General features: G+C 34.7%; 1 protein-coding gene across 2 annotated transcripts in view; it reads right to left on the reverse strand.

Moving 5' to 3' along the window:
• Nucleotides 1–235: 235 nt before the first annotated feature.
• LOC136038843 (terpene synthase-like) overlaps nucleotides 236–19563 on the reverse strand; it is a 57053-nt gene continuing 37725 nt past the window's right edge. For both annotated transcript variants that reach the window (XM_065722257.1, XM_065722258.1), the window contains exons 6-7: nucleotides 7094–7196; nucleotides 236–507 (exon numbers count right to left, since the gene is read on the reverse strand). In XM_065722257.1, coding sequence (XP_065578329.1) covers nucleotides 317–507; nucleotides 7094–7196 — 294 coding nt within the window. In that variant the 3' untranslated portion in view covers nucleotides 236–316. The remainder of the gene's footprint in view (nucleotides 508–7093; nucleotides 7197–19563) is intronic.

Raw genomic sequence — 19563 nt, forward strand, 5'->3', positions numbered from 1 at the left:
CCTACAAAAAAACGATCAAATATGGACAAAAACAACTTTTGCAAATATAAAATAAAGAATTTTCTTTAGATATTCCAAGCACAAAAGAAGCGATCCTGAAAATAAAATAAAAATAAACAAGTGAACTACCAATTTTTAATTCATTTAAAATCGTCTCTTCGACAATAAAAAATTCAAGAATGCACATGACCGACAATAAGGCTATCAAATATGCAAAAAAAAACTTTTGCAAATATAAAAATAATTTTTTTATTTTACTTAAATACTCCAAGCAAAAAAATGAAACAAAAAACAAATATACAAATAAAAAAGTGAACTACCAAGTTTTCAATTCATCTAGAAGCTTTTGGAGATCAGGATTACCACCTAGGCGTTTTATTTCACATCGTGCAGAATCATCAAGGCCCATCATAGTTTTTCTAGTATATTCAAGCGACCCGAACTTCTCCAGCAAATTGACACAGTACAGTTTTACTTCAGGATTGGTCGTTCGTTGTCTCAGAATATCTAAAAATGAATTGAGTTTAAACAAAAAAAAAATGTTTGCTTAAAATAATACTAAGAGCAAGAAGCAAAGACTTTTGGACGGTGCCAAATTAGCAAGTTTTTGCTATGTTTCCAATATGGCTCCTGCAGAATTTCCTCCGGAAAATTTCTCCCAGAGTAAATTACCCACCACCCCCCACGGCGAAAATTTACCCTACGTTTAAAATTCAGCAGCCAAAGGGATAGTATGACAAATAAAATGATTGCGGGAGGGGGGTCACAGAAAAATGCGCTGGGCCCTAGAAAACGTGGTTACTACAGTATTTTTTAGGAGAGGGTAGTGTATGGTTGTGAAAATCTTAGCTGCGTTTCCTTGGTGCGCAGCAGGGTGGGGTTATGGCGTCTGGCCATTTTTATATCCGATATTTTTGACAAGGCTGCTTGTTGATAGTTATTAGGACGAAGAGAAATGTACTGACAAATGTGGCCCCTACTAGGAAAAATGTTATGGATAAGTTTCTTTTAGGATAATTTTGTACATATTCAAAGCAAAAGTAAAAATATACTTTAAATACAATACATTAAATGTACATTTAGGGAGGTGGGTGTATTTCCTCTTCGACAACGTTTGGTTATGACCCTTTTTTCAAATATACATAATGTCATGATTCCCTTTTGAATTATTAACCATTTTTTATTGTTTATACGTGTACCTTATCCTTTTCAGTGACAGCACGGATAATCGAGTTACACATTGGAGAGATGTGGCCTTTACTATAGGCAACGCTATAACGTTGCCTTTGATGCTTAAACCAATCAAGAAATTGGCCACGAGCTCCAATACGCTCCTAGGCATCGAGGTTTGGTTTACCTCGAGACCATAGAGTAAGAGCTCGGATAATCAAGTAACACATTGGAGCCGTTTGGCCTTTACTATAGGGAACGCTATAACGTTGCCTCTGATACTTAAACCAATCAAGAAATTGGCCACGAGCTCCAATACACACCTAGGCATCGAGGTATGGTTTACCTCGAAGAGCACAGGTAATCGAGTAACACGTTAGAGAATGATTCACTTACGGGGCCAAATAGCTAGATCCCCTCAAGATATCAAGGTGCAACTTAACTCCAGGCCTAACTGATCACTATTAGTTCATTTTATTTTCGTATAAACTGCATGACGAAGTTAAAGTACAACTGACTTCAAGGCAAAATGCTTGAAATCATTCTAAGGAACTTTATAAATGAGAACATAATAAAAACGGGTGCAATGTTTTATACAAAGCAGTGGATAAAACAAAAAAAGCAACAAATTTTAAATGATGAAAAAGAAATCTGAATATTTCGGCTTCACATTCTGAAGTTTTTATTACCAGTAAAAAAAAGGAAAAAATGAATTAAGCTAAATTAAACAAAACATACAAAGAAAAGGAAAGCAAAAACAATAAACAAAGCTCACATCTTAATGACTACCAATATCACCATACAGCACAGATAAGCAATACACAACAATAAATTAGGCTCTCTCTGGTATGGTTAGAGTTCGAAATATTTTTGTTTTGTCCACTGCTTTGATTAAGATATATACCCGTTTTTACTACATTTTCATTTGTTACATTGTCTGTAAATGGAAAGACAATGGAAGCTAAAAAATCATTTATTCTAAGGATAAAGTTAAGAGTAAGAGTACGATTCAATTCGAAGCCGATGAGTCAGGCCACCCCAAAGACTCAAGGTACAATTATCCCTGAGACTTAACCAATTCACACTAGTCAGTTTTACTCGAATAAACTGTTTTATTCGAATAAAATATAAAGTTTAATTAGATTCACCTTGGGGCACAACTGATCTCTATAAGTTTTTTTTTTGTCCCGAGTGAACGATAATATGAAGTAAGAGCACCCAGGAAAAACTTGATTTGAACTTCAAAATGAAGTAAGAGTGACAGTTACTTGAAGTCATAGAACATCATGAACTGATAAGAGAGGAAACTTTGGTACCAAGCCATGGGTTTAATAGTATTTAAAGATTATTAGAGCCACTGAAAGCCCTATGCTACATAGTAGGACTAGAGAAATTCAAAGTAAGACTTTTAACTTTACCTTTTAAACAAATCAATTGATTTGATTCCTCAAGATATCATACTGAGTCGACTTTGGCTCAGCTTATAGAGTCACACCACTGACCCCCATTCCAAGCCAAATAATTAACGATAAAGAACACCTGCCCAGAAGAACAAAGGATTGCAAGTCAAGCAAAAAGTATATGAGGCAGAAGATGAAAAGCGTTCCCATTACTGGATACCCCTTCCCAAAATAAACAAGAGCTAAGAGCTCATATGGCACTTGTGACGAGGCGAGAAGAGCTAAGAGCCAAGAGATCATATTTTATGAGCTCTAACAAAATTCTATGAATCAATAGATTGAATTAAAAAGGAAAATAAGAGGCTTTATGCCGGTCAGGATTTAAAATAAGAGCTCTGAGTCACGATGTCCTTCTAAATATCAAAATTCATTAAGATCCGACCCCCCCTCCAATTCCACCAAAGAGAGCAGATCCGGTCCGGTTATGTCAGTCACGTATCTTAGACAGGTTTTTATTCTTCCCATCCAGTTTCATCCTGATCTCACGCTTTAAGTATTTTCTAAGATTTCCGGTCCCCCCCAACTGCCCCCCCAATTACGCTTGATCCGGTTGAGATTTAAAATAAGAGATCTGAGTTACGAGGTCCTTCTAAATATGAAGTTTCATGAAGATCCGATCACTCCTTCGCAAGCTAAAAATACGTCATTTTTTTTCAGAATTAACCCCCCCCCCAATAGATCGGATCCGTTCCAATTATGTAAATCACGTATGTAAGACTTCTGCTTTTTTTCCCACCAAGTTTAATCCCGATCCCTCCAATCTAAGCGTTTTCCATGATTTTAGGTTCCCCCGCCCAAAACTTCCCCCAACGTCACCAGATCCAGTCAGGATTTAAAATAAGAGCTTTGAGACACGATATCCTTCTAAATATCAAATTTCATTGAGATCCGATAACCCGTTCGTAAGTTAAAAATACCTCATTTTTTCTAATTTTTCAGAATTAACCCCTCCCCCAACCACCCCAAAGAGAGCGGATCCGTTCCGGTTATGTCAATCATGTATCTAGGACTCGTGATTATTTTTTCCTCCAAGTTTCATCCCGATCCCTCCACTCTAAGTGTTTTTCAAGTTATAGGTTTCCCCCTCCCAACTTCCCCCCCAATGTCACCAGATCTGGTCGGGTTTAAAATAAGAGCTTTGAGCCACGATATCCTTCTAAATATCAAATTTCATTGAGATCCGATCACCCGTTCGTAAGCTAAAAATACCTCATTTTTTCTAATTTTTCAGAATTAGCCCCCCCCCCCCCCCAATTACCCCAAAGAGAGCAGATCCGTTCCGATTATGTCAATCATGTATCTGGGACTTGTGCTTATTTTTCCCATCAAGTTTCATCCCGATCCCTCCACTCTAAGTGTTTTCCAAGATTTAGAGGTTTCCCCCCTCCAACTCCCCCCAATGTCATCAGATCCGGTCGGGACTTAAAATAAGAGCTCTGAGACACAATATCATTCCAAACATCAATTTTCATTAAGATCCCTTCACCCATTCATAAGTTAAAAATACTTCATTTTTTCTATTTTTTCCGAATTAACCGGCCCCCCACTCCCCCCCCCCCCAGATGGTCAAATTGGGAAAACGACTATTTTTTAATTTAAGCTGGTCCCGTCCCTGATACGCCTGCCAAATTTCATCGTCCTAGCTTACCTGGAAGTGCCTAAAGTAGCAAAACCAGGACCGACAGACAGACAGACAGACCGACAGAATTGGCGATTGCTATATGTCACTTGGTTAATACCAACTGCCATAAAAATTGGGTGGAACTGGCTGAGCTTCCTTGAAGTAAGAATGTTAGGACTGTTTTTAAAAAGATTTTAGAGTGCATGGTCATATTTTAATGTGAGTTTATTTTATATTTTCATTCGTTGTTTCGCTGAGTACGGCCCTTGGATATGGGTCAAAATATTCATTTAAGGTTAAACTCCCTTGTCCTAAAAACAAAGTCCCTGTTGTTTCTACTTGTTTTTTACAGCCCACATCCAAGAGACCCTTCTCTTTTTAATAGGGTCCTGATTATAACCCCGAAGAAAAGATCAAGAGTGGCAGCGGTTTTCGTAAAAAAAGGGTAAAGGATGCGGCACTAGACCCTTAAGATCTGAACCGGCAGTGCTGATGTCCGTCTCATGGCCCTTCAGCCAGGAAGTGCGATGGAGGGATGAGGGAACTAACTGTAGCTCATTATGTAACTAATGAGCACATGCATAAATCTTAGTTCATAGAGTTATTTTACTGTCAAACAGTTCGTGGTAACCAACTGTAGCTCATTATGTAACTAATGAAAACATGCATACATCTTAGTTCATAGGGTTATTTTACTGTTAAACAGTTCATGGTAACTAACTGTAGCTCATTAGGTAACTAATGAGCACATTCATACATATTAGTTCATAGAGTTATTTTACTGTCAAACAGTTCAAGGTAACTAACTTTAGCTCATTAGGTAACTAATGAGCACATGCATAAATCTTAGTTCATAGAGTTGTTTTACTGTCAAACAGTTCATGGTAACTAACTGTAGCTCATTAGGTAACTAATGAGCACATTCATACATCTTAGTTCATAGGGTTATTTTACTGTCAAACAGTTCGTGGTAACCAACTGTAGCTCATTATGTAACTAATGAGCACATGCATACATATTAGTTCATAGAGTTATTTTACTGTCAAACAGTTCATGGTAACTAACTGTAGCTCATTAGGTAACTAATGAGCACATGCATAAATCTTAGTTCATAGAGTTATTTTACTGTCAAACAGTTCATGGTAACTAACTGTAGCTCATTAGGTAACTAATGAGCACATGCATACATCTTAGTTCATAGGGTTATTTTACTGTCAAACAGTTCGTGGTAACCAACTGTAGCTCATTATGTAACTAATGAGCACATGCATACATCTTAGTTCATAGGGTTATTTTACTGTCAAACAGTTCATGGTAACTAACTGTAGCTCATTAGGTAACTAATGAGCACATGCATAAATCTTAGTTCATAGAGTTGTTTTACTGTCAAACAGTTCATGGTAACTAACTGTAGCTCATTAGGTAACTAATGAGCACATTCATACATCTTAGTTCATAGGGTTATTTTACTGTCAGACAGTTCATGGTAACTAACTGTAGCTCATTAGGTAACTAATGAGCACATGCATAAATCTTAGTTCATAGAGTTGTTTTACTGTCAAACAGTTCGTGGTAACTAACTGTAGCTCATTAGGTAACTAATGAGCACATGCATACATCTTAGTTCATAGGGTTATTTTACTGTCAAACAGTACAAGGTAACTAACTGTAGCTCATTAGGTAACTAATGAGCACATGCATACATCTTAGTTCATAGAGTTATTTTACTGTTCTCCTAAAATTTATTTTTAACTCGGAAAAAAGCTACAATATCTTTGAAAACGACAGAGAAAAAGAGTAATATACCCTTTTTGAAGGTAATGGGTCAACAGATGAAAATGTCAAGGACAATTTCTACGAAAAATTAAAGGCTGTCAATAAAAACATCCCCAGGCATAATGTAGAGTGTTTTCTTGGTAATTTAATGCAAAAGTGGGAAATGATCGCCAATATTCTCCTCTGCGTCTTAGGACCACATGGACTTGGTAACATAAATGACTCATTATTAGTTTAAAACTTGTTTTTTATTAATCGTTACGATGTCACACCTGTACAAAGCGAGGGGATAGTAAGACCTTCTGAGATTTGCTCAAAGGATTAGATTTTTACCAATTGAAAATAAAAAATTTTTGGCCTTAAATGCACATTTTTCCTTCCCCCTTCCCCACAAAAAAATTCTTAACACACGTAGTATAACGTATTCAGACAAACTAATGTTAGCAATATGTCTTTATAAGTGTATTGAATTTCACTTTTTCAATTAAATTTTTTCTATTCAGTTTAAATTAATAGATATAAAATTGTTGCATTAAATTTATTAATAACGATTTAATTATGCATTAAATTAATTTTAATTTTCATTAGTCTAAACAATAATTTGAAACATTATTATGAGAAAAGACACAAATGGCACACAAAAATAATTAAACAAACAAAATTAACAAGTCCCTCCGAATCTGTTTTCGTTTTTTTGTATTGCGTTTATGCTTTTCACTCTTTTTAAGTATGAGTTAATATATTTAAGTTATTTTTTTTCTCACCTCATTTTTTCCATTCTTCGTGCTGATAAAGCGTCCGGATGTAATCCAAAGGAACTCAATTATTATTTAAGCAAAAAATTATGTTTTTTCTTTCTTTCAAAATTAACAATATTATTCAAAGTTTTAGCCATTTTCAAAATTCCAATTTCATTTTTATTATAACCTCGTTAACTAAAACAATTGAAAAAAAAAACATGAATACTCCCCTCTGAAGGCCGTCAATAGCGAGTAAAACAAAATAATTAAATAAACGAATAGCAAAAAAGAAATTAATAGTGAAAGTAAGAAAATAAAACACATACTGATTACTTGATTATCATCTGGTTGCGTTCGAATTGCATGAATAATTGGAAAACTGAATTTCCCTTCCGTCAGATCTTCACAAAAGGACTTGTTTTCTGCATACTAGAAAAGTAAATTGATTATTTAAATTGTTTTCCAAACTGAACTAACAAAGGAAAACTCAATTTACTTTCTGTCAGGTTTTTCACATACAAGAATTTTTTTTAATGAAATTTTTTTTAATGACTTTTTTTATGCAAATTAAAGTGCCGAAACCCTATAGGCAGGTGTTTGGCTATGCTGTTTGACCTATGTGATTGTGTGGATGAGTAGGGTTAAGGCCTCATTCAAGTGCTGGTCTATATTAATCACTAATTTAGGAAAACAGTCTTCCTTTTCTCCTTCTGTCTCTTTTTTTTATGTGTTTGTGCTGTTGCATTGGTGATTTCTCTTTTCATGATATATATATATATATATATATATATATATATATATATATATATATATATATATATATATATATATATATATATATATATATATATATATATATATATATATATATATATATATATATTATATATATATATATATATATATATTTATATATATATATATATATATGTATATATATATATATATATATATATATATATATATATATATATATATATATATATATATATATATATATATATATATATATATACTAGCTGTTGGGGTAACACCTAGTTGGTGGGGCGCTTCGCGCCCCCCCAAGCCCCCCCGCGCGCGTAAGTCGTTACGCGCCATATTAGTTACGCGCCATTGTAGCTGTGTCCCACCTGTGAATAGAGATAGATATAAATATATATTTTTAACTACGTAAAACATGCGAATATACAACATTCTTCGCTGTCCCATTGTCTGTGCATATAAATAGCATTTATATTTATATGTCTGTGCATATACAAAGCCTTATGTACTAATAATGACGTCATATGCAAACGCTCTTTTTACAAACAAACAAACATGCATACACACAACTCGCTTCGCGCCACCCCAACACCTAGTTGGTGGGGCGCTTCGCGCCCCCCCCCAAGCCCCCCGCGCGCGTAAGTCGTTACGCGCCATATTAGTTACGCGCCATTGTAGCTGTGTCCCTGTGTCCCACCTGTGAATAGAGATAGATATAAATATATATTTTTAACTACGTAAAACATGCGAATATACAACATTCTTCGCTGTCCCATTGTCTGTGCATATAAATAGCATTTATATTCCCTGTGTCCCGGTCGTCATTTGTGTCCTGGTGTCCCAGTTTGTATTTTCTCTTTGAGTGTCCCGGTCGTCATTTATATTCCCTGTGTCCCAGTGTCCCCGTCGTCATTTGTGTCCCGGTCTGTAATTTCTATTCAAACAATCCCTGTGTCTCAGTCGTCAATTATATATCCCGCCTGTGCCCCCGGCGTCCCCGTTGTAGTTGTGTCCCTGCGTCCCGGTAGTCATTTATATTCCCGGTCGTGATTTGTGTCCGGGTGTCCCAGTCTGTAATTTTTCTTTGTGGTTCCTGGTCGTCATTTATATTCCCTCTGTGTCGGTCGTCATTTGTGTCCCGGTCTGTAATTTATCTTTGAGTGTTTTTTCTTTTTAGTTTTTTTTTAGTTTTTTACATGAGCGTCACTATGAAGTACATATCGCCGAACCTTTGTTTTTTAACTTAAATCTGGTATGCATTGATGACCTTATCCAAGTCAAAATCCCAAACCCAATCATCATCGCTATCATTTTCAGTTTTGATATGTTTTGACTCTCGCTTTCCAGGTGGATTTTCATCTAACTGCGCGGTTTTGCGTTCTTTAGCCGCAAGCCTGTTTTCTTGCTGTTCTTGTGATTCCTCGGCACGCTTTCTTTTCTTACTTTCTCTATCAGCTGCAAGCCTGTTTTCTTGCTGTTCTTGTGATTCCTCGGCACGCTTTCTTTTCTTACTTTCTCTATCAGCAGCAAGTTTTTTGGCATAGACTCTTTGATCAGCTTCCTCGGCTGTTGCCATTGTAGGTTCTTCAGTCATTTTACAATTAAATATTTTTCCGTGAACGCATGTCTTAAATACCATTAATGACGTCACCGTCAAAGCAAAAATGACGACAACTAACTTCATGACGTCAGTCGACACAGAAACATGACGTCACCTGACAGACAGACACACAGACAGACAACTTATTTATATATATATAGATATATATATAAGCCCCTCCGCGAGCGTAAGTTGTTACGCGCCATATTAGTTACGTGCCGTTGTAGTTGTGTCCCTGTGTCCCACTACAGGTTTACCGACTCTTGAACATGCAACATATAATTGTCCATGGGAACAACAATCCGTATTCAGATCTATACCTCATTATTCTAATGATTGCACTTGAGTTTTGTTGATGGTGATTGCTAATCAAACATTCCCTGTGTCTCCATCGTCATTTATATATCCCCCTGTGCCCCCACCGGCGTCCCCGTTGTAGTTGTGTCCCTGTGTCCCAGTCGTCATTTATAGTCGACAAACATGACGTCAGTCAACACACAAACATGACGTCAGTCGACACACAAACATGACATCAGTCGACACACACGTCCCAGTCGTCATTTGTATCCCGGTGTCCCAGTCTGTAATTTCTCTTTGAGTGTCCCGGTCGTCTTTTTTTTTCTTTTTTCTTTTTAGTTTTTTTTGTAGTTTTTCCCTTTTTTAGTTTTTTTATTTTAATTTTTTTAGTTTTCTTTTTCTCCTTTAATTGTCAGTTTTTTTCCTTTTTTTAGTTTTTTTCTTTTTCAGTTTTTTTTTGTTTTTCATTAGTTTTTATTTTTTTCTTTTTTACCTTTTTTTAGTTTTTTTTTCTTTTTTAGTTTTTTTCTTCTTTTGTATTAATGCTAAAGCCAACATTCGAACCTAGAACCTCGGACCTTCTCTGTGTCCCCGTCGTCATTTATATATCCCCCTGTGCCTTTTTTTTTGGTTTTTACATTTTTTTTTGCTTTTTTAGTTTTTTTTCTTTTTTCTTTTTATTTTTTTGTAGTTTTTACCCTTTTTTTTAGTTTTTTATTTTTATTCTTATTTTTTAGTTTTCTTTTTCTCCTTTATATGACTTATATGACGTCTATATATATATATATATATATATATATATATATATATATATATATATATATATATATATATATATATATATATATATATATATATATATATATAATATATATATATATATATATACTAGCTGTTGGGGTGGCACTTCGCGCCCCCCATCCCCCCGCGCGCGTAAGTCGTTACGCGCCCTGTCCTATCGTCTGTGCATATAAATAGATTGTCAGGTTTACCGACTCTTGAACATGCAACGCATAATGGTCCATGGGAAAACAATCCGTATTCAGATCTATACCTCATGATTCTATTGATTGCCCTTGAGCTTTGTTGATGGTGATTGCTAATCGACCATTTCCTTTGTTGCCGTCATCATTTATATATCCCCCTGTGCCCCCCGGCGTCCCCGTTGTAGTTGTGTCCCTGTGTCCGGGTCGTCATTTATATTTCCTCTGTCCCCGTCGTCATTTGTGTCCCGGTGTCCCAGTCTGTGATTTCTATTTGAGTGTCCCGGGCGTCATTTATATTCGTCAGGATATTGTAGGGCATCGTAGCATCGATGAGTTTAAGCAATTCTTGTCAACTGATTGTTTCGCCTATAAAGAATATTATCTCGAGGTAAGAACTGATCACCGACCACAACGATTGCCACTTTGTTGATAGTTGCGTATCAGGAGGCATCAATTCGATTGCTGTTTTTAAGCAGAAGCACTAAATTATTATTTTTGTGGAAAAGATGATATATATAAATATATATATATATATTTTCTTTTTAGTTTTTTTGTAGTTTTTACCTTTTTTAGTTTTTTTCTTCTTTTGCATTAACGCTAAAGCCAAGGTTCCAACCTGGAGCCTCTCGGACCTAGAACCTAAAACATAACGCTTTACCAACTCAGCTACTTCGGCGTGAATACATTCGTTTTGAGAAGCTTCCTCGGGTGTTGCCATTGTTGTCCTGGTCGTCATTTATATTGCCTGTGTCCCGGTCGTCATTTGTGTCCCGGTATCCCAGTCTGTAATTTCTCCTTGAGTGCCCCGGTCGTTATTTATATTCCCTCTGTCCCGGTCGTCATTTTTGTCCCGGTCTCTAATTTGTCTTTGAGTGTTTTTTCTTTTTAGTATTTTTTAGTTTTTTGCATTTTTTCTTTTTTCAGTTTTCTTTTTCTTCTTTATTTTTCAGCTTCACTATGAAATACATATCGCCGAACCTTTGTTTTTTTAACTAAAATCTGGTAGGCATTGATGACCTTATCCAAGTCAAGATCCCAAACCCAATCATCATCGCTATCATTTTCAGTTTTGATATGTTTTGACTCTCGCTGTCCAGGTGGATCTTCATCTAACTGCGCGGTTTTGCGTTCTTTAGCCTCAAGCCTGTTTCCTTGCTGTTCTTTTGATTCCTCGGCACGCTTTCTTTTCTGACTTTCTCTATCAGCAGCAAGTTTTTTGGCATAGACTCTTTGAGCATCTTCATCGGCTTTTGCCATTGTAAGTTCATCAGTCATTTTAAACTTAAACATTAATAGATTTCTACGTGAACATATATGTCTTAAATATCTTTAATGACGTCACCGTCATAGCAAAAATGACGACAACTAACTTCATGACGTCAGTCGACACAGAAACATGACGTCACCTGATCCACAGACAGACAACTTATTTTTATATATATAGATAGATATAATTCTAAAATTGTCAGGTATTTTTCTATTTTGAAATAAAAACTAAAAATTATTGCTCAGACAAGATAAATATTTTTGATATTTACATAATAGCTTTAGTGGTTCTGGACTAAAAACTAAATATGCTAATCAAATTGGGAATTGCAATCTTTTAGGTTGAAAAGGCAGATCCATTGGAATCATGAGAATGCGTGGAATAAGAAAAGCCTCACCCTCAAAAGGCCGTGTCAAGATTGTTGCCTCTATTACGTTATAACACGTCATTTGTGTCCCGGTGTCCCGGTCTGTAGTTTCGTTAGTCTACAAACATGACGTCAGACGACAAACAACTTCATGACGACATACAGCTCAATCCTTATAATGACGTCAGTCGACAAACATGACGTCAGTCGACAAACATGACGTCAGTCGACACAAAAACATGACGTCAGTCGACAGACAGACAAACAACTTATATTATATATATATATATATATATATATATATATATATATATATATATATATATATATATATATATATATATATATATATATATATATATATATATATGTTTTTAACTACGTAAAACTTGCGAATATACAACATTCTTTGCTGTCCCATCGTCTGTGCATATAAATAGATTGTCAGGTTTACCGACTCTTGAACATGCAACGCATAATGGTCCATGGGAAAACAATCCGTATTCAGATCTATACCTCATGATTCTATTGATTGCCCTTGAGCTTTGTTGATGGTGATTGCTAATCGACCATTTCCTTTGTTGCCGTCGTCATTTATATATCCCCTTGTGCCCCCCGGCGTCCCCGTTGTAGTCGTGTCCCTGTGTCCGGGTCGTCATTTATATTCCCTGTGTCCCTGTCGTCATTTGTGTCCCGGTGTCCCAGTCTGTGATTTCTATTTGAGTGTCCCGGGCGTCATTTATATTCGTCAGGATATTGTAGGGCATCGTAGCATCGATGAGTTTAAGCAATTCTTGTCAACTGATTGTTTCGCCTATAAAGAATATTATCTCGAGGTAAGAACTGATCACCGACCACAACGATTGCCACTTTGTTGATAGTTACGTATCAGGAGGCATCAATTCGATTGCTGTTTTTAAGCAGAAGCACTAAATTATTATTTTTGTGGAAAAGATGATATATATAAATATATATATATTTTCTTTTTAGTTTTTTTGTAGTTTTTACCTTTTTTAGTTTTCTTTTGTATTAATGCTAAAGCCAAGGTTCAAACCTGGAGCCTCTCGGACCTAGAACCTGAAACATAACGCTTTACCAACTCAGCTACTTCGGCGTGAATACATTCGTTTTGAGCAGCTTCCTCGGGTGTTGCCATTGTTGTCCTGGTCGTCATTTATATTGCCTGTGTCCCGGTCGTCATTTGTGTCCCGGTATCCCAGTCTGTAATTTCTCCTTGAGTGTCCCGGTCGTTATTTATATTCCCTCTGTTCCGGTCGTCATTTGTGTCCCGGTCTGTAATTTCTCTTTGAGTGTTTTTTCTTTTTAGTATTTTTTAGTTTTTTGCATTTTTTCTTTTTTCAGTTTTCTTCTTCTTCTTTATTTTTCAGCTTCACTATGAAATACATATCGCCGAACCTTTGTTTTTTTAACTAAAATCTGGTAGGCATTGATGACCTTATCCAAGTCAAGATCCCAAACCCAATCATCATCGCTATCATTTTCAGTTTTGATATGTTTTGACTCTCGCTGTCCAGGTGGATCTTCATCTAACTGCGCGGTTTTGCGTTCTTTAGCCTCAAGCCTGTTTCCTTGCTGTTCTTTTGATTCCTCGGCACGCTTTCTTTTCTGACTTTCTCTATCAGCAGCAAGTTTTTTGGCATAGACTCTTTGAGCATCTTCATCGGCTTTTGCCATTGTAAGTTCATCAGTCATTTTAAACTTAAACATTAATAGATTTCTACGTGAACATATATGTCTTAAATATCTTTAATGACGTCACCGTCATAGCAAAAATGACGACAACTAACTTCATGACGTCAGTCGACACAGAAACATGACGTCACCTGATCCACAGACAGACAACTTATTTTTATATATATAGATAGATATAATTCTAAAATTGTCAGGTAATTTTCTATTTTGAAATAAAAACTAAAAATTATTGCTCAGACAACATAAATATTTTTGATATTTACATAATAGCTTTAGTGGTTCTGGACTGAAAACTAAATATGCTAATCAAATTGGGAATTGCAATCTTTTAGGTTGAAAAGGCAGATCCATTGGAATCATGAAAATGCGTGGAATAAGAAAAGCCTCACCCTCAAAAGGCCCTGTCAAGATTGTTGCCTCTATTACATTATAACAGACATAACACGTCATTGGTGTCCCGGTGTCCCGGTCTGTAGTTTCGTTAGTCGACAAACATGACGTCAGACGACAAACAACTTCATGACGACATACAGCTCAATCCTTATAATGACGTCAGTCGACAAACATGACGTCAGTCGACACACAAACATGACGTCAGTCGACAGACAGACAAACAACTTATTTTTATGACGTCAGACGACAAACAACTTCATGACGACATAAAGCCGAATTCTTATAATGACGTCAGTCGACAAACATGACGTCAGTCGACACACAAACATGACGTCAGTCGACAGACAGACAAACAACTTATTTTTATATATATCTTCTATCTATATAAAAATAAGTTGTCTGTCTGTGGATCTGTGTATGGATCAGGTGACGTCATGGAAAAAACTAAAAAAAGGCAAAAACTACAAAAAAACTAAAAACTAATAAAAAAAAATAAAAAGGCTAAAAAACTAAAAAAACTAAAAAAAGGTAAAAAACTAAAAAAAACTAAAAACTAAAAAAAAAACTAAAAAAAAGGAAAAAACTGAAAAATAGAAGAGAAAAAGAAAACTAATAAAATTTTAGGCTAAAAAAGGTAAAAAACTAAAAACTAAAAAAAAACTGAAAAAACTAAAAAAAGGCAAAAACTACAAAAAAACTAAAAACTAATAAAAAAAAATAAAAAGGCTAAAAAACTAAAAAAACTAAAAAAAACTAAAAAAAGGTAAAAAACTAAAAAAAACTAAAAACTAAAAAAAAACTAAAAAAAAGGAAAAAACTGAAAAATAGAAGAGAAAAAGAAAACTAATAAAATCAAGAATAAAAATAAAAAAAAAATAAAAAAGATAAAAACTAAAAAAAAAAGTAAAAAGAAAAAACGAAAAAAAACTAAAAAAGCTATAAAAAAAAAGGTAAAAACCAATAAAAAACTAAAAAAAAACTAAAAAAGGTAAGAACTAAAAAAGAAAAAAATAAATGACGACACTCAAAGAGAAAGCGACCGGGACAAAAGGAATGTTCGATTAGCAATCAACAAAGCACCGGGACACGGAGTATAAATGACGACCAGGACATAAGTAAAAAAAAAAATAAAAAAACTAAAAAGAAGGTAAAAACTACAAAAAAACTAAAAAGAAAAAAAAACCTAAAAACTAATAAAAAACTAAAAAATCTAAAAATCTAAATAAACTAAAAAAGAAAAAAGGAAAAAAATAAAGGAGAAAAACAAAACTAAAAAACAAATGTATATACAGACCGGGACACCGGGATACAAATGACGACCGGGACACAGGGAATATAAATGACCATACATAAGCCATAATGATCAGGACATAAGTAAAAAACATAAATGACGACCGGGACACAGGGACACAACTACAACGGGGACGCCGGGGGGCACAGGGGGATATAAATGACGACCGGGACAGGGAATGGTCGATTAGCAATCACCATCAACAAAGCTCAAGGGCAATCACTAGAATCATGAGGTATAGATCTGAATACGGATTGTTTTTCCCATGGACAATTTGTGGACATATGTTGCATGTTCAAGAGCCGGTAAACCTGACAATCTTTTTGTATGCACAGACAATGGGACAGCAAAGAATCTATATATATAAAAATAAGTTGTCTGTCTGTGGATGTGTGGATGGATCAGGTGACGTCACCTGAAAAAACTGGATCAGGTGACGTCAAAACTGAAAAAACTAAAAAAAGGCAAAAACTACAAAAAAAACTAAAAACTAATAAAAAAAATAAAAAAGCTAAAAAACTAAAAAAACTATAAAGGTAAAAACCAATAAAAAACTAAAAAAAAAACTGAAAAAACTAAAAAAAGGCAAAAACTACAAAAAAAAACTAAAAACTAATAAAAAAAGTAAAAAAGCTAAAAAACTAAAAAAACTAAAAAAACTAAAAAAAGGTAAAAAACTAAAAAAAATAAAAAATAAAAAAAAACTAAAAAAAAGGAAAAAACTGAAAAATAAGCTAAAATAAAGGTAAAAACCAATAAAAAACTAAAAAAAAAAAAGGAAAAAACTAATAAATGACGACACTCAAAGAGAAAAAAAAGGCAAAAACTACAAAAAAAACTAAAAACTAATAAAAAAAATAAAAAAGCTAAAAAACTAAAAAAACTAAAAAAAGGCAAAAACTACAAAAAAAACTAAAAACTAATAAAAAAGCTAAAAAACTAAAAAAACTAAAAAAAAGGCAAAAACTACAAAAAAACTAAAAACTAATAAAAAAAATAAAAAAGCTAAAAAACTAAAAAAACTAAAAAAACTAAAAAAAGGTAAAAAACTAAAAAAACTAAAAACTAAAAAAAACTAAAAAAGGTAAAAACTAAAAGAACTAAAAAAGAAAAAAATAAATGACGACACTCAAAGAGAAAGCGACCAGGACAAAAGGAATGTTCGATTAGCAATCAACAAAGCACCGGGACACAGGGAGTATAAATGACGACCAGGACACAAGTAAAAAAAAAAATTAACAAAACTAAAAAGAAGGTAAAAACTACAAAAAAACTAAAAAGAAAAAAAAACTAAAAACTAATAAAAAAACTAAAAAATCTAAAAATCTAAATAAACTAAAAAAGAAAAAAAAAGGAAAAAAATAAAGGAGAAAAACAAAACTAAAAAACGAATGTATATACAGACCGGTACACCGGGATACAAATGACGACCGGGACACAGGGAATATAAATGACGACCGGGACACAGGGACACAACTACAACGGGGACACCGGGGGAAACAGGGGGATATAAATGACGACCGGGACAAAAAAACTAAAAAGAAAAAAAAACTAAAAACTAATAAAAAAACTAAAAAATCTAAAAATCTAAATAAGCTAAAAAAGAAAAAAAAAGGAAAAAAATAAAGGAGAAAAACAAAACTAAAAAACGAATGTATATACAGACCGGGACACCGGGATACAAATGACGACCGGGACCCGGGACACAGGGAATATAAATGACGACCGGGACACAGGGACACAACTACAACGGGGACACCGGGGGAAACAGGGGGATGTAAATGACGACCGGGACACCGGGACAGGGAATGGTCGATTAGCAATCACCATCAACAAAGCTCAAGGGCAATCATTAGAATCATGAGGTATAGATCTGAATACAGATTGTTTTCCCATGGACCATTATATGTTGCATGTTCAAGAGTCGGTAAACCTGACAATCTATTTATATGCAAAGACAATGGGACAGCAAAGAATGTTGTATATTCGCAAGTTTTACGTAGTTAAAACCATATATATATATCTATCTATATTCACAGGTGGGACATAGGGACACAACTACAATGGCGCGTAACTATTATGGCGCGTAACGACTTACGCGCGCGGGGGGGCTTGGGGGGGCGCGAAGCGCCCCCACCAACTAGGTGTTGGGGTGGCGCGAAGCGCCACCCCAACAGCTAGTATATATATATATATATATATATATATATATATATATATATATATATATATATATATATAAATAAGTTGTTTGTGGGTTATGTCTGTCTGTCTGTCTGTCCGCATATGACGTCTGAATTATTTCATCATATACCAATTCAAAAACGAAAGTATAAAAGCTGATGTAGCTGAGTTGGTAATGCGGTATGTTCCAGGTTCTAGGTTCGAGAGGTTCCAGGTTCAAACCTTACAAAAACTACAAAAAAAAACAAAAAAAAGAAAAATAAAAAAGCTAAAAAAAGTAAAAAAAAGGTAAAAAACTAAAACCTAAAAAAGAAAAAAACTAAAAACTAATAAAAATAACTAAAAAAAAAAGTAAAAACTACAAAACAAACCAAAAACTAAAAAAAAACTAAAAAAAGGTAAAAAACTAAAAAAAACTAAAAACTAAAAAAGAAAAAAAAACTAAAAAAGGAAAAAACTGAAAAATAAAGGAGAAAAAGAAAACTAAAAAATAAGAATAAAAATAAAAAACTAAAAACAAGGGTAAAAACTACAAAAAAAACTAAAAAGAAAAAAGAAAAAAAACTAAAAAAGCAAAAACAAAGGTAAAAACCAAAAAAAGGCACAGGGGGATATACAAATGACGACGGGGACACAGAGAAGGTCCGAGGTTCTAGGTCCGAGAGGTTCCAGGTTCGAATGTTGGCTTTAGCATTAATACAAAAGAAGAAAAAAAACTAAAAAAGAAAAAAAAACTAAAAAAAGGTAAAAAGAAAAAAAATAAAAACTAATAAAAAACAAAAAAACTGAAAAAGAAAAAAAACTAAAAAAAGGAAAAAACTGACAATTAAAGGAGAAAAAGAAAACTAAAAAAATAAAAATAAAAAACTAAAAAAGGGAAAAACTACAAAAAAAACTAAAAAGAAAAAAGAAAAAAAGACGACCGGGACACTCAAAGAGAAATTACAGACTGGGACACCGGGATACAAATGACGACTGGGACGTGTGTGTCGAATGATGTCATGTTTGTGTGTCGACTGACGTCATGTTTGTGTGTTGACTGACGTCATGTTTGTCGACTATAAATGACGACTGGGACACAGGGACAAAACTACAACGGGGACGCCGGTGGGGGCACAGGGGGATATATAAATGACGATGGAGAAACAGGGAATGTTTGATTAGCAATCAACATCAACAAAACTCAAGTGCAATCATTAGAATAATGAGGTATAGATCTGAATACGGATTGTTGTTCCCATGGACAATTATATGTTGCATGTTCAAGAGTCGGTAAACCTGTAGTGGGACACAGGGACACAACTACAATGGCACGTAACTAATATGGCGCGTAACAACTTACGCTCGCGGGGGGGCTTATATATATATATATCTATATATATAAAAATAAGTTGTCTGTCTGTGTGTCTGTCTGTCAGGTGACGTCATGTTTCTGTGTCGACTGACGTCATGAAGTTAGTTGTCGTCATTTTTGCTATGACGGTGACGTCATTAATGGTATTTAAGACATGCGTTCACGGAAAAATGTTTAATTGTAAAATGACTGAAGAACCTACAATGGCAACAGCCGAGGAAGCTGCTCAAAGAGTCTATGCCAAAAAACTTGCTGCTGATAGAGAAAGTAAGAAAAGAAAGCGTGCCGAGGAATCACAAGAACAGCAAGAAAACAGGCTTGCAGCTGATAGAGAAAGTAAGAAAAGAAAGCGTGCCGAGGAATCACAAGAACAGCAAGAAAACAGGCTTGCGGCTAAAGAACGCAAAACCGCGCAGTTAGATGAAAATCCACCTGGAAAGCGAGAGTCAAAACACATCAAAACTGAAAATGATAGCGATGATGATTGGGTTTGGGATTTTGACTTGGATAAGGTCATCAATGCCTCCCAGATTTAAGTTAAAAAACAAAGGTTCGGCGATATGTACTTCATAGTGACGCTGA

Source organism: Artemia franciscana, chromosome 18, assembly GCF_032884065.1.
Source record: "Artemia franciscana chromosome 18, ASM3288406v1, whole genome shotgun sequence".
Lineage (NCBI taxonomy): Eukaryota > Metazoa > Arthropoda > Branchiopoda > Anostraca > Artemiidae > Artemia > Artemia franciscana.